Source organism: Lissotriton vulgaris, chromosome 5 (assembly GCF_964263255.1).
Source record: "Lissotriton vulgaris chromosome 5, aLisVul1.2, whole genome shotgun sequence".
In the NCBI taxonomy this organism is placed as follows: Eukaryota; Metazoa; Chordata; class Amphibia; order Caudata; family Salamandridae; genus Lissotriton; species Lissotriton vulgaris.
In genome coordinates, this window is record NC_141693.1 from 1,426,765,505 (window position 1) to 1,426,779,241 (window position 13,737).

The window sequence follows — 13,737 nt, forward strand, 5'->3', positions numbered from 1 at the left end:
GTCAACGGATTTCCGGTCCTCAATTTCCACTTGCACCCAGTATTCGGCCTGTGATTTTACCTCTACTTCCATCGACCAAAGCAAGGGTGCTTCCCATCCACTTGAAATTTTGCCATCATCCCTACCTGCTACTTGTCCGGCAGCATTCCCTACAGACATGGCTATTCTTCCTGTGATAGATGTTCCACCAGCATCGGCTCCATACGTTGTCGTATCGACTAACATGAACTCACAGAAACTAATGTGGAAACTGCTACAGGACTAATAAATACATACATTCATTGGCTTGGAAGAAATCAACTGACGGTTTGGGGAGGTGTCCGCCTACCCGGTCTACCAGGAGGCGGACAGGTCACTTGCCAGCCCAGTTCTTGTTACCCAAACACCATCCTCACCCCAACTTAATCCCACACTCTTGGTGTCAGGTATAGAGAAGGTGGGCAGGGTTTCTTGTGATCCCAGTCCTATTGTATTAACAAATTATATTCTACTGCATGACTATCCATTGGGAAAACCTTGTACCGGGACCAGCCTGGTGGATTCTGCTAATTTAACTTCAGTTTATCATTTGCCCCTCAGTTCCCTATTGCTTCCCCCCACTGGGGTAACCGCAAGTTTAGGCAACGATAAAGGTCATATAGATAATGTCTGTTTGAAAATCCTGAGTTGGAATATAGAGGGTATAGCCTGAAAGATCGTACTGGAGGAATGGCGTTCTTTTATCATGACTTATGATATAGTCTTTACGCAAGAAACGTGGGAGTGTGAGGATATTGTTTTTTATGGATTTATGTGTTTTAGACTGCCCGCTATTCCTTCTATATCAGGCAGAGCTAAGGGGGGCTTGTCTGCCTAGTTCAAAGTGGAATTTGCTGGCATGATTATTTAGTTATTTCAGGAGCAGGGGGAGGCGAAGGCTTTTTGTCTTTCCTGGAAAGAAACTTTTAAGCTGTACCTGGTACATTTTTATGATAATAATTTTACATCTACAGGTAATTTACAAGGGCTTTTTGTGTTGATTAACATGCTCGCGGAGAGAGAGGCTCTTGCGGATCGTCATTTTAAATTGTTGGTGGTGGGGGATTCTAATGCCAAACTGGGGCTTTCATTACCTCTCTCCCTGACAATCTTTGATCCAGTCACCTCCGACCCGGACCAAAATGTGATGGACGCAAGGGGACAGGTTTTATTTATCCACTTGTTAGAAAGATGTTTGGTCAATAAGGTGCACAAATTGACAGACCACTATATTCCCACCTTTACTGGATGAGGTACAGACAGCACTATCGACTATGTATTTGTCTCCTCAAGCATGTTTTCCCTCATTAAGGACTGTGTGGTTCCTAACCAGCCATATAGTGATTACCAAACCTATCTCTGCTAAGACAGTGTTACCTTATAGGGGACAGAAGCCCAAGCCTCTATCCACCCAGGCACTATCCACCAAAGATGACGGGCATAGGGTGGTTTGGTGCACAGCGAATATGAATAGTATTATGACACAGGTAATTCCGATTAGTTCTGCCTTGGTTTTTAGTTGTAATTACTGACCATGTGAGCCAACTTGTATTTTACAAGGTTTTACAACCCTATTAGCTGAAGTTAAACATCTACTTTCTAAGCCCATTTCCCAGTCCTGTAATCAGGCTCATTTCTGGTTTGACAAGGCTTGCAGAAAGGCCAATAACACCCTACACAGGGATCTAAAACAAAATCCCAGAGACCAGATTGTGATCAGGGAAAGAAGAAAGCTGTATAAGCTTGCCACAAAAGAAAGAAAGCTAGAATTGAAGGAGGAGAAGTGGGACTCAGTGGTTGGCTCCTGTCTCTCAAAAGACCCTCAGGCCTTTCGAAAGGCTGTACGGACAGTTCTATCTCCCACCCTACCAGCCGACAAAGTAACTGTCCATAAACCTTCTGAGACTTGGGTGACTCATTACGCTAGCCTTTACTCCGCTGACTTTGCTGCAGAGGATGCCCCATCACAGTTGAATTTAATATGTCAAAACCTTGTATTTAATGAAGGGGAAGTCTGGAAAGCAATTGTCAACAGTAAATGTAAGAAGCCACAGGGCCTAGAAGGAATTCCTCTGGATTTGTTTAACCCCTTCCATGCTGATGAATGCCCCCAGCCGTCATGCATCACAGTGCTCGTGTGCTGATGACGGCTGGGGCCGTCATGAACCCGCCCACTCTTTAAAATGGCAGCACAGGCGCAGAATCGCGGCCGCACCCAAGGGGTTTCCATACTCCCCATATCCTATGTTTTGTCCCCCCCCCCAACCCTGAAGAGTCACAAGCCCATGCCTTGTAACAAAACACGTGTCGGCTGATTGTTTTATTCCATATGATTTTTTCTCATTAAATATCGCTAAAGAACACACTGGTGTCAACCTCAAAATACTTTACCAGTAGAGACTACCGCAACTCCTTTTTATCCTCACCACATGTGCCCAGGACTGTGCCTATCAAACTGTTGTGGGTTCTTGACTCATAATAACAACGGGGGTTAATGGGTAGTTCTCTCGACCTGGCAGCACCGTTTACACCGACTGCACACATAATCCAGAAACGCATACCAGTCTGAGCGCCAATCTTCCTGAACATACCTAAAAACCCAACAGCCTAGTTATGTCTTGCTGGTGTTGCCTAGGACCTTGCCCCATTCTCACCTTATGTCAAGGATATTGGTCTCGTAAGTCGCTGTGCTCTACCTGAAAGCTGTACTTGTTTTTCTTCCCATAGGATAACATTGCAGCTTCTAAAAAATGTACAGTGTCAACTGTTTAAATGTAAAGTATTTCTCTTGCAAATTGTACTTACCTGATCATATTGATTGTGGTGCCTAAAGATATAAAGAGATAGGCGTTATTTTTTATAGATTGTTGTGGATCTCCTTAGTGAGTCGTGTGCATAATTTATTGGCTGTGTGTGTATTTTTCAGATATATAACACTCCTCTCTGGTAAGTCTAAGGCTGCTCAATCCCACTACTCCCTAGAAGAGCACCTTGGGTTAGCTAGAGCAAGCCCCTGTCCACCCATAAGGGAATACATGGACTCTTTGAACGAAATACCTCATTTTGGTATGTCACATAAAGAGCCAGCTTCCTACAATAGGTAAACCATTTCTGTGGTATAGATGACAGCTCAGCCAGTAAGGATGGTGAAGAGGAAGATCTGAAGTTCGAGGAATGAAGAATGCCAGTAAGGAACTTAGCCAGCCAGGTATTCAGTCTGGCCTAGCGATAAGTCAGATGGTAGGAGTCCCAATGCCAACAGATATATGTTGTTGTCATAGCTGCCAAGGTTTCATATTGCTGTAAGTGACATTTTCATAATTTAGTGTAATTATGAGTGATATTTGAATGACTGTGAGTGACACTTTCTCTCGAGCAAAATCAAGCAATCAAAACAAGGGAAACATATAAATATGAGAAATAACCCCCATCTGAGCAATGAGAAACTCTAAGATGTTAACTGCTGCAAAGTACCAGAAATGGCAAGGCACTAACCCAGTGTCCATGTAACCAGAAGTGACATTTGAGGAGCTCAGTGGAACGGACTGGTGATTGCTTGCCTATGATACAACTAGAGGAGGACTCCAAACAGCAGAAAGCCGTCATTTAGAGATGGCAGTTAATGGGACATCTACCGAAAACTGATGGCTATAAAATCTGACTACCTCTCAGCACCCCCCAGTCCCGCCCCCCCTCATTCAGAGGATGGGTACATTGGTGTGTTCGATGCAGAATCTACAGTAGCTACACTGTCATAGAAGCCTTGCGGGAGGGGCGTGAGGCGTCAGCTGCTAGAATTTGGTATGGCATTACATAAGAAGGCAAACCAAATCTGATGTGTATTTTTTCTGCATTCACGATGCAGAACATGGTTGTGCTGGTCATGGAAAAATGATCAATTGTTGCTGACTTTGGCACTGGGAGCCAGGTTGGAGTCTCGGCGAATCCGGCTCAAAATCCTGTGATTCTTGGCAAATCAGTTAATTTCCACATGCCCAACAAAAAAGAATGTGGCTTTGTAATATAACTGGTGCAAGTAAAGCCCTTCAATACCATCGGCTCATGATCGCGCAATAAAAAAACATGCAAAAGAAAGCGCGCCCTGGGAGAAATGTCCCAGTGTGTTTGGAACACACTGGGAACCTCCTTTGCTCTAGGGGTCTCGCGAAAAAGCCAGCCGAATCTCCACTGCGACCGCCATGGCACAATAGTTTGGGGAACACTGTAATATGGCAATGAAAGTATGTCGTTTGATAGGTGAAGTCTAAGTTGGGCACGAGGCTGCAGGGTCAGTGATGGCAGCTCCTTAACACTCCAGTAGCTTGGCAACGTATGGTAGCTGAAGTCTGAATGAGGCCGTAATTGTTGGCCAAGGTGGCTGCAATACGTTTGGCGGGGGTAAATTAACAGCTGAGCTACAGGCACAGCGACAGCCGGTTTTTGTCCGATTTTGTTGCCGGGCTGATTTTGCAGCTATGCTGCAAAAAACGGCCCTGTAACAACATCGGCCCCAAGGGGCGCAAAACCGGCCCCCACCCTTGCGGCGCACCGGGGGATTGCCCGCTGCCCGCAATGGCCAGTCCGGGCCTGGCCCTGATGCGCACCTTCCTCAAAACTCCCCACTCTAGCAGCAGGATGTGAGGTCCCCAGCGGCGCCGCAATGTAGCATAATCTGACTGGGCTCAGCAATCTAGTCATTGAATCATGACGCCAGGCTATCGGTCAGAGCCGCACTGCATGGGAATGATCACAATAATAAATCATTACACATTTGAAGCACTAATGCAGTTGAGTGAGTTGTGAGGCTGCCAGTAGTTCCTTACCTAACAGTGCGAGCCCCAAGCCTGCAGGAGCGCAGCGCACTCAGTGCACGAAGCTGGGGGCGCAGCACGCTTGTAGCTGCCACACTTTGTGCTTTCAGTGACAGCTGAGACACAAGTCACAATACCTATGTTTGACAATGCATTTCTGTACGGAAATGTGGATTACCACACTGAAATGCGTAAATGTAACGCCTGATGCGTGGTATTTGGCAGGAATGCGTTGTTATATCATAATAGCACAAAGATTTAGTACAAAAGGCACTCAAATTACAGTGGCTTATGCCCAGCACTTCCATCAGAAAAGACCTTAATGATACGTTTCAATTGACCACTGCCTGACCAACCACCCCCGATCTGTGACTCGTGTACTTACGATCCCAGCACCTCCATAAAGATGAATGTGTCCCGTATGTTGTTTGTTTGCTTCTTCCAGGCGCTTCCATCTTCCTCTTCCTTACGGCCCATTTTCTCCAGAGTTGATTTTGGAAATTCTACCAGTGAAAAAAAAAACAAAGAAACATGAGCCGCCCGCAGAAAACTAGTGAGCATTAGTCTAACAAATTTTAGCAGAGCAAGTGCTACCCTGAGGCCACTGTATACAGCCGCCGTAATAATGGATCGTGTCCTCACTGTCTATCCTCTAAAGTGAATTTCTAGAGCGCAAAGATTTAATACATTACTCGTATGCTAAGACTAGAAATTATAAAATGTTTACATGGCAGTCCTGCAAAGGCAGGTGTTATTACTATGTAATTTAATGGACCTCGGTTTATCATCACCAAAAGGAGTAACAGCTGAATTGGCCCTGCTGGGCAAACGAAATTTGTGCAGTGAGTGCTTTACTTGTTGACCCATCCTGGCAATGTTAGATAAGGATGGCAGTCTGCTAGGAATCTGTACATGTAGACACAATATCCACAATACTAAATAAAACATCGTTTCTCCAGGTAAGATGAATTTAACCTTTACCGACTTCCAACACTACCTCTGTCATGGCTAAAAAAAGAAATAAGATATCATTTGGGGATTTCGTGCATGCTATATCTTCTTCCTTTGTAGGTAATGCAATCACAGGCTTGGGATTTTAAAGATTAGCATGGGTCTGTTGCCCAATGAATGACTGAACCTTTGGTGGTTACCATATTAAGAATAAGAAGGAGAAACCTTCGAAATAGATTCATTGCTAGACCCTCCTTGTTCAGCGCACTGGTTAGTAATGCTGTACTTTGGGTTATGCTTGCCAAGTCTCTCAGTGGGTAAGACCCTAGGACGACGTTGGAAGTGCTCAGAAGCTGCCTTCTGAGACGTTAAGTGTCTACAACTTGAAGGGGCTATTTATTTTAATCCCTAAATTGGGCTGCAGAGTTGTGGCGACTGCTATTTACCGGGGGATGGCAGGGCGGGGGGATGGGCAGGGTTGTAAATGAAAAAAAACGAAAACATTTACCTCGGCTTGCCGCCACCTCATGCTCCCGGAAACAGGAAGAGGAAGCACCCAGGCTCCTGACTCCCCTAGCCAATTACAACTTTGCAATGCAGCACTGTGATTTGTCTGAGCGCTGTGGATCGGCGCTCTGACAGGGAATGGGAGCTGTGGTTCTGAAATTCTGGACCCTGCTGTAATACCGGTACCAAGGTCCAACACTCTTGTCACAAAATATCGTCGTACCATGACGAATTTGGTATCGGCAGACCGGTAATGATTAGGACATTATCCCTGTGCATTTGCGTCATGATTGAGCGATGCTAACACCCTTAAATCATGGTTTCCGTTCCGAACCCTCAGACTCCATTTTGTGAACGGCATCCATTTTATGACTTGCCCTCATATAAGTCAATTGATTGAGGCCGAGCTTGATCTGAAAGGACACGTCCACCTTAGCTGACTTCCCCATGACCTGGCCAAACTGACTCCACTGCCTCCAGCCAAACCTGTTCGGGCAGCTCCTCGCCCAGTGGCCGAATAAGATAGCATCAATGCACAACATGCCATAAACCCTTCACTACATACAGACCATGTTTTCCACACACATACACCTGTCCTTGTTCCTTGTTTATGGGCAGTTTTACGACAGGGAGGTGCCCTGTTTTATTGGGGTTTTGTCGATATCTGATGGTAGTTCTGGGCCGAGCTGGGTCATCCATCACGATCCGGACATCTAAAATATGTGTTGACCAGCATGACTTCGCTCTTTGTTTTATTGTAGAAATATGTGCATAACCATATCATAAACTCAAGAATTCTTGCCTGCAGCTGTTATTCCTGTATAAAGAGAGAAGGCTGGTTCTGTAAAAACGAACCGTCTCCTGAGAACTTACAGCCCGTGCTGTTGTAATTCTAGGACACATGTTACTTGGTTGCAACCAATAAAACTCGATCTCTGACTTCACCTAGAAGACTCTGTGTTTCTGTGGTCCGGAACAGGGAGAACTCAGAGGTCTTCGGGTGTTATCCCCTGGCACCACCGGGTTCCTAAAAACCCAGCACCTCAGTTGGCGCCCAACGTTGGGCGGTATCAAGCGGTGACGGTCCAAGCCAGATGTTCGTGAGGAGCTTCGTGTGAAAATTCCAGAGGACGGCCAGCCACTTCAGCGACCCCTGTATGTCGACCTGGTTCCGAAGGTCTTTGCTGCGAGGTTCCCCGCGTCCCGACGGCTACGAAGGACTGCTGCCCTGACTATCGCCCTGTTTTGGACCCAGTGATCCTTGGTAGAGCGAAACGATGGACGAGTCTTCTAGTGACGTCATCGATCTTCAATACTTCAGTTAAGTATAAGTGGAGCGTCTCCCAGTCCTTAGTTTGGTTCTTAGTTTTGGTACCCTTGAGATACGGCTTGTTTGGTACTTGCAAGCGCCAAAACCGAGGGATTCGTGTATTCACGACAATATCATAATTAGATAATCCCTTGAAGTTTGAAGCTAGACTAGCGAGCGAAGATGCCTGGTCTTAGCAGACTTGGAAACTTGTTTTGTCTTGGTTGTAGTAAGGACTCCCGATTAGAGGATTCGTGTCCGGTTCCTCCGATTGGAACTCCAACATATGAATTATACATAAAGCACGGAGTAGGCCCTATCACGTATAATGAGGTATGGATAAAATACACCTGCAAGGATGGTGTTTTAAAATGGCCCCAATATGGTAGTTTTGACGCAGAAATTTTGGATAACCTCGAGGTCAAATTGTTCAAGAAGAAAGCCCGCCCGGCGATGTTTGACTCTTTTCGCTTATGGCGCAAAGAAGCCAAGCAGAAAGAAATAAAATTAGCAAAGAAAAACAAAAGAGGTATGTCAATGGTGCAAGCCGCCGTTGCATACAGGGATAATGAGGAAGAGCAAGAGAGTGAGCAAATGCTTAGGAGCAAGAAACTAGCAGTAGATAAATGCTACCCAATGTTACCACATGAGGGACAAGGTTCAAAGGGAACGTCCGAGAAAGATCCATTAATGTCCCACTTATTAAGCTCACCACCCCCATATGCGTTATACGCTACTGCACCCCCAAAGCGCTTTGTTATACCGCGCCCCAGTGCACGAAATGCAGCTCTTGCACAAACAAAGTGGAATCCACTCAAAGTGATAGTGATCCCTAGAGTGATGGGGAACACACAGTGTTGTTTAAATGCCCCTCACACACCAACAGGCCCCTTGGTGTCATGCTTCATCATCGGGGCCTTCGCACCCCTCTACGGGATGCGGCGTGCTACGACTCGCGAATACGCAGGAGCACTTGGAGTGAACTATGTGTGGGGGTGTGTGTTTGTTACAAAAGTGTGAGTGAGGTGAGGTGAAAAAAGGGTGAATGGTTAAAAAATACCTGGCACGTGGGAGGAAAAATACTTTATTTAAATCCCCGGCTGGTATTATTAAAACAAAAGTGCAGGGCGTGGTTTAAATAGATACGTATTAGGGTATCCAGACCACTGTATCAAGATGTCAACATGTTTCGGAGGTCACAGCCCCCTTCTTCAGGACAAGGGTTAATGCACTTACCCTCCCCTTACTCACATGTAAAATGTAAAAGTGTTATTAAAAATGTTTTACCACAATGTGTAATATTCCTAACAATGTTTTTATGTTAGTGAATGTCGTTGCGCCCAAATGGCGTAAGAACCTGTGGAAACAAAATCATAGATAAACATACAAATCTGGCCTGTTGGTGTGTGAGGGGCATTTAAACAACACTGTGTGTTCCCCATCACTCTAGGGATCACTATCACTTTGAGTGGATTCCACTTTGTTTATTCATATAACCTGGGAGACTGAATCCACTGACTCTCTCTCTCCCCCCTCCTGTTAGAATCTGTTTATAGACAGCGCGCAGCTGTGGGAGTCCCCTTCCCATTTTTCTTTAAAAACTCTTTTGGACCTACACTTACACTTATTCATACACAACACCTTTATTTCTGAGAACCTTCCAGCTCTCCTCACCCGACATCATGGAGGATGAACATGGACTGACCTTTAGCGAGGATGATATTGACCGTATTCTAGCAGATGACAAACCCTTTGAAGGCCTTAGTAACAGTGACCCGGGTCCTGCTGTAGCGGACTGGGATGAGCTAATGAATACCCGCAAAACCCAAATCAGGACAGCCCTTCATGGCTTACTGATGAGGGAGTATTTAAGAAACAAGATGGCCCGCAAGGTTTATTGGTCAAAACTGAACCATTTATCTTTCAAGATGACCTTGTTTTTAAAAAAGCATGGTCACTCATCTCATGGCACTGTACCAGGGATTGGCTGGTACTTATAGTCCAAACGGCAGCAAGGAAGTCAGTGGAGTTAAAAGTTGAGATCCAAAGACTTGAAGTGCAGCTAAAAGCTTTCATTTCACCAGCGGATCTTAAAAAGGGCTTAGAAGAATTGAACCAACAAATGAAAGAGTTTGAGGCTGGCTTAAAACAAAGCAAATTCAATAAATTGAAAAAAGACAAAGATCGATTTACCCCTGGGAGAGCTTACCCCTACACTCGAGCTGACTATGTCATGAAGGATAACATAAGTGATACGGACAGTGTCAACTCTGATGGCAGCAACTCAAGTAACAAATCAGGAGGTTTCCAGCAAAAAAAGCAAAGAGGCGGTTTTCGCCAACAAAGAGCCCAATTTCCACGTCAAAGAGGCTGGCGTGGTTTTCAAGGACCTCAATTCAATCCTTATCAGCCCCCTTTTCAATTCCCGCAATACCAGTTTGTCCCACCCCAAATGGGACAAATGTACCCTCAGTGGGTTCCAGACCAAACCAATGTACCCCAGAATCAACAACTTTTTTTATCCTGGGGCCAGGGATCCCGCAGAGGGCGGAACAAGAAGGGCAACAACGTGAATTGGCATCCCACAGAGGAGTCAGACCCACGTGTAGTAACGAGGAGCATGACAGCGAATCAGGCGTCAACGAGCAACAGGGGGACCTAGTTATCAATATAACCCCCTGGCCCCTCACTGATCTACAGAAAGAGGTATTGAATAAAGGCTTGGGATATGTCCCCACTAATAAACCAGACATTTTCTTATTACACAAGGAAATGCAGGAGTTTATCAGGACTATAAAATTACGAGCATTCTTCAAGGACAAGGAACCATCCACAGAGACTTCTGACACTGGTTTGAAACCAAAGTCAACATTTATACCGTTAGATAACCAACTCCCGGTCGAGGTACTGGCTTTTGAAAAAGCCATGATGCAGGAATTGAAGTGTCTGGAAAACAAACAAAGGGTCTTTCAGAACATGACCAGAATGGAGAATGAGGCCATCAAGGAATTGAGGATGAACAAAAACCTCATTATAAAACCCGCGGACAAGGGTGGGGCAGTGGTTATCCAAACAACCACAGCCTATGACAAGGAATGCAGAAGGCTTCTTTCCGATAACAGGAACTATCAGACACTTACTGAAGATCCAACTGAATCATTAAGAGTCCAGATAGGTGGCATGGTGGAGGAGGCACTTGCACACGATTGGATTACCAAGAAGGAGTCCGAGTTCCTGATACAGAGGAATCCACGCATCCCGTACTTTTACACTATACCCAAGGTGCACAAGAACCTGGAAAACCCTCCAGGCCGCCCCATTGTCTCCGGCATCTCATCCATCTTGGAACCATTATCTAAGTTTGCGGATGCCTTTTTAAGACCCATTGTACAAGCCACTGATACGTATCTGCGTGACACAAAAGCAGTACTCCAACTGTTGAATAACCAAACTTTCGATCCAACTTCTCAGATGCTGCTCAGTCTAGATGTGGAGAGCCTTTATACGAGTCTCCCTCATGATGAGACTATCCAAATCATTGAGGAGGTACTGCATTCTACTGATTGGGAATACCACACGCCACGAAATATAGTAATGGAGTGCATCTCGTTGGCCCTTACGAGAAACTTTTTCGAGTATGAGGGCACTCTCTTCTGGCAGAAACTTGGAACCAGTATGGGCAGTACATTTGCCCCGAGTCTGGCCGGACTGTATGTCCATCATTTGGAATCTGCAAAAATCCTTCATCCAGACAACCCACACAGGGCGAGGATTCGCACCTGGCGGAGGTACATTGACGATATCCTGGTTATCTGGGAAGGAGATGAGACCACGATAACTGAGTTCATCAGCTGGCTAAACAATCAAAATGCCTTTTTGAAATTCATCCATCAGGCATCGGATACCAGTATGGTCTTCTTGGATTTAAATATTTACCATGAAGCTGGCATTCTTAAAACAGAAACTCACTTTAAACCGACGGCTAGGAACTGTCTCCTCAGATTCGACAGCTTTCATCCACGTCATCTGAGAGAGAACCTTCCCTATGGACAGTTCCTACGCCTCCAGCGGAACTGCAGTGATGTTGCCAGATATAAAACCCAGGCCAAGGATCTCAGTATAAAACTGAGACAGAGAAAATATCCGGAGAATGTGATTAAAAAAGCTTTCAAGAGGGCAAGAAATAACAACCGTGAGGCCCTTCTGGAGGATAACCCACGAAGAGATGATGCCGAAAAAAGGACAGTATGTGTCACCACATATTATTATTATTATTAAAAAAAGATTTGGTACCGCGCACATACACCAATTGGTTTCTTGGCGCTCGAGACCGGGTGGGAGGAGAACACTCAGGGGCCGGGCAGCTAGCCATGCGCCAAACGGAACAGGTAAGTTTTTAAAGAGTTTCGAAAGCAACGATAGTCGGTAGACAGACGAATGGCAAGAGGGAGGGAATTCCAGGTAGCCGGAGCAAGGAAGGAGAAGGAAGCTCCTCCATGTTTCTTGCGGTTAAACCTAGGGGTGATCAGAAGGTTGTGAGCCGAGGATCTGAGGTGACGGGAAGGGACATAGGCAAGTAAACAGGAAGAAATAAAGGCAGGAGCGCATGAAAACAGGGATTTGAAAATGATGCAGGCCATTTTAAAAACACACCGCTGTGCAACTGGGAGCCAGTGTAAAGTTTTCAGCAAAGGGGTGACATGCTGATGTTTGGGTTGCCGAAAAATTAGTCTGGCTGCCTGATTCTGGACCAGTTGAAGTCGGGAAAGATGGCAGGCAGGGACCCCCACGTAAAGACAGTTGGCATAATCTAGACGTGAGGTGATGAGGGCCAAGATAACAAGAATAAGGGCCTCTTGAGATAGAAACCTGCGAATCTTCCCGATTCGGCGGAGGTGGAAAAAACAAGCCGAAGTGACAGTGTTAATGTGAGGCCGCATTGAGAGGTCACTAGAAATAGTGACCCCCAAGCTCTTCACTGTGTTCACTGGACAAGGAGGGGAACCCAAAGCTACAGGCCAGAAGTTGGGAGACCAGGGAGTAGGAGAACCACCGGTCACCACCAGCTCCGTTTTACTGGGGTTGAGCTTAAGTTGACTAAGGTTCATCCACTCATAGATGAAGAGCATGGCATTTTGAAAATTAGAACAGGAGGAGGGAGAAGAATTGAGAGGAAAAATAAGCTGCAGATCATCTGCATAGTTAAAAGCAATAAGTGAAAACTGACGAAGGGAGACAAGAAGAGGCTGCATATAAAGATTGAACAGAAGCGGGGATAAATACATACAGCCCGGTCAGCAACCAAGTCACAAAATTGGTCAATAAACATTGGCGCACTTTAACGAGTGGCGGCCTGACTCTGGAGAAACCCCTTTTTGCACATAGAAGGGGTAGGAACTTGAGAGATATGCTCGTTCACACAAGACCACCCCCTCCAAAAAGGGACCAAACAAGACTGCCGGGCCTACATGGTCACCATCCATGTGGCAACTGTAACAACTGCCACCTTACAAAAAAGAGCCAGAATTTAACCTTCGCTAATGGGACACAGTGGGAACAACGTGCATTTACGAATTGCAACAGTAAAAATGTTGTTTACCTGATTACGTGCCCATGTGGAAAAGAATATGTGGGGATGACCACCAGACCTGTGAGAGTGAGACTAAACGAACACAAAAGTAATATCAGGTGTAAAAAACTCACAACCAAGATGTCAACCCACTTCATCCAACACCAACACTGTGTAAATGAATTACAGTGGACGGTAATAGAACAACTACCCTCAGAGGTGGGCCTCTTGGAAAAAGAGCAACGGTGGGTGTTCCGGTTGGGAACCGACACCACTGGGCTCAACGATTCCATTCCTTGGAACCTCCTTAGATAAACTTTATATGGTCATTTGCAATTGACAGCTGATGTATACTTGGGGTTACATCTAAAAAACATAAATGTGGGGTCTTAATGGGTCAAATTGCAATCAAATAGTGGTACTCTCCAGCTTTAAGATAGGATTTATTACCTATCAACAGGGACCATGCCTCTTGAGGTCCCCCCTGATAAATAAGCTTTCTTTGGCTTCCTCTTAAAAAATTATTACCAATTTTTGAGCCCTTTCAATAACTTATAGACAGTTGTCTTTCA

General features: G+C 45.5%; 1 protein-coding gene across 2 annotated transcripts in view; it reads right to left on the minus strand.

Annotated features, from left to right (window-relative positions):
- CAMK1G (calcium/calmodulin dependent protein kinase IG) overlaps nt 1-13,737 on the minus strand; it is a 341,561-nt gene that overhangs the window by 195,375 nt on the left and 132,449 nt on the right. Inside the window, exon 2 of one of the 2 annotated variants that reach the window (XM_086923369.1) lies at nt 5,211-5,332. Coding sequence is in view for 1 of the 2 variants with exons in the window: in XM_086923368.1 (XP_086779494.1) it covers nt 5,215-5,306 (92 nt within the window). In the remaining variant the exon portion in view is untranslated. The remainder of the gene's footprint in view (nt 1-5,210; nt 5,333-13,737) is intronic. The other variant, XM_086923368.1, reaches the window with a different exon arrangement.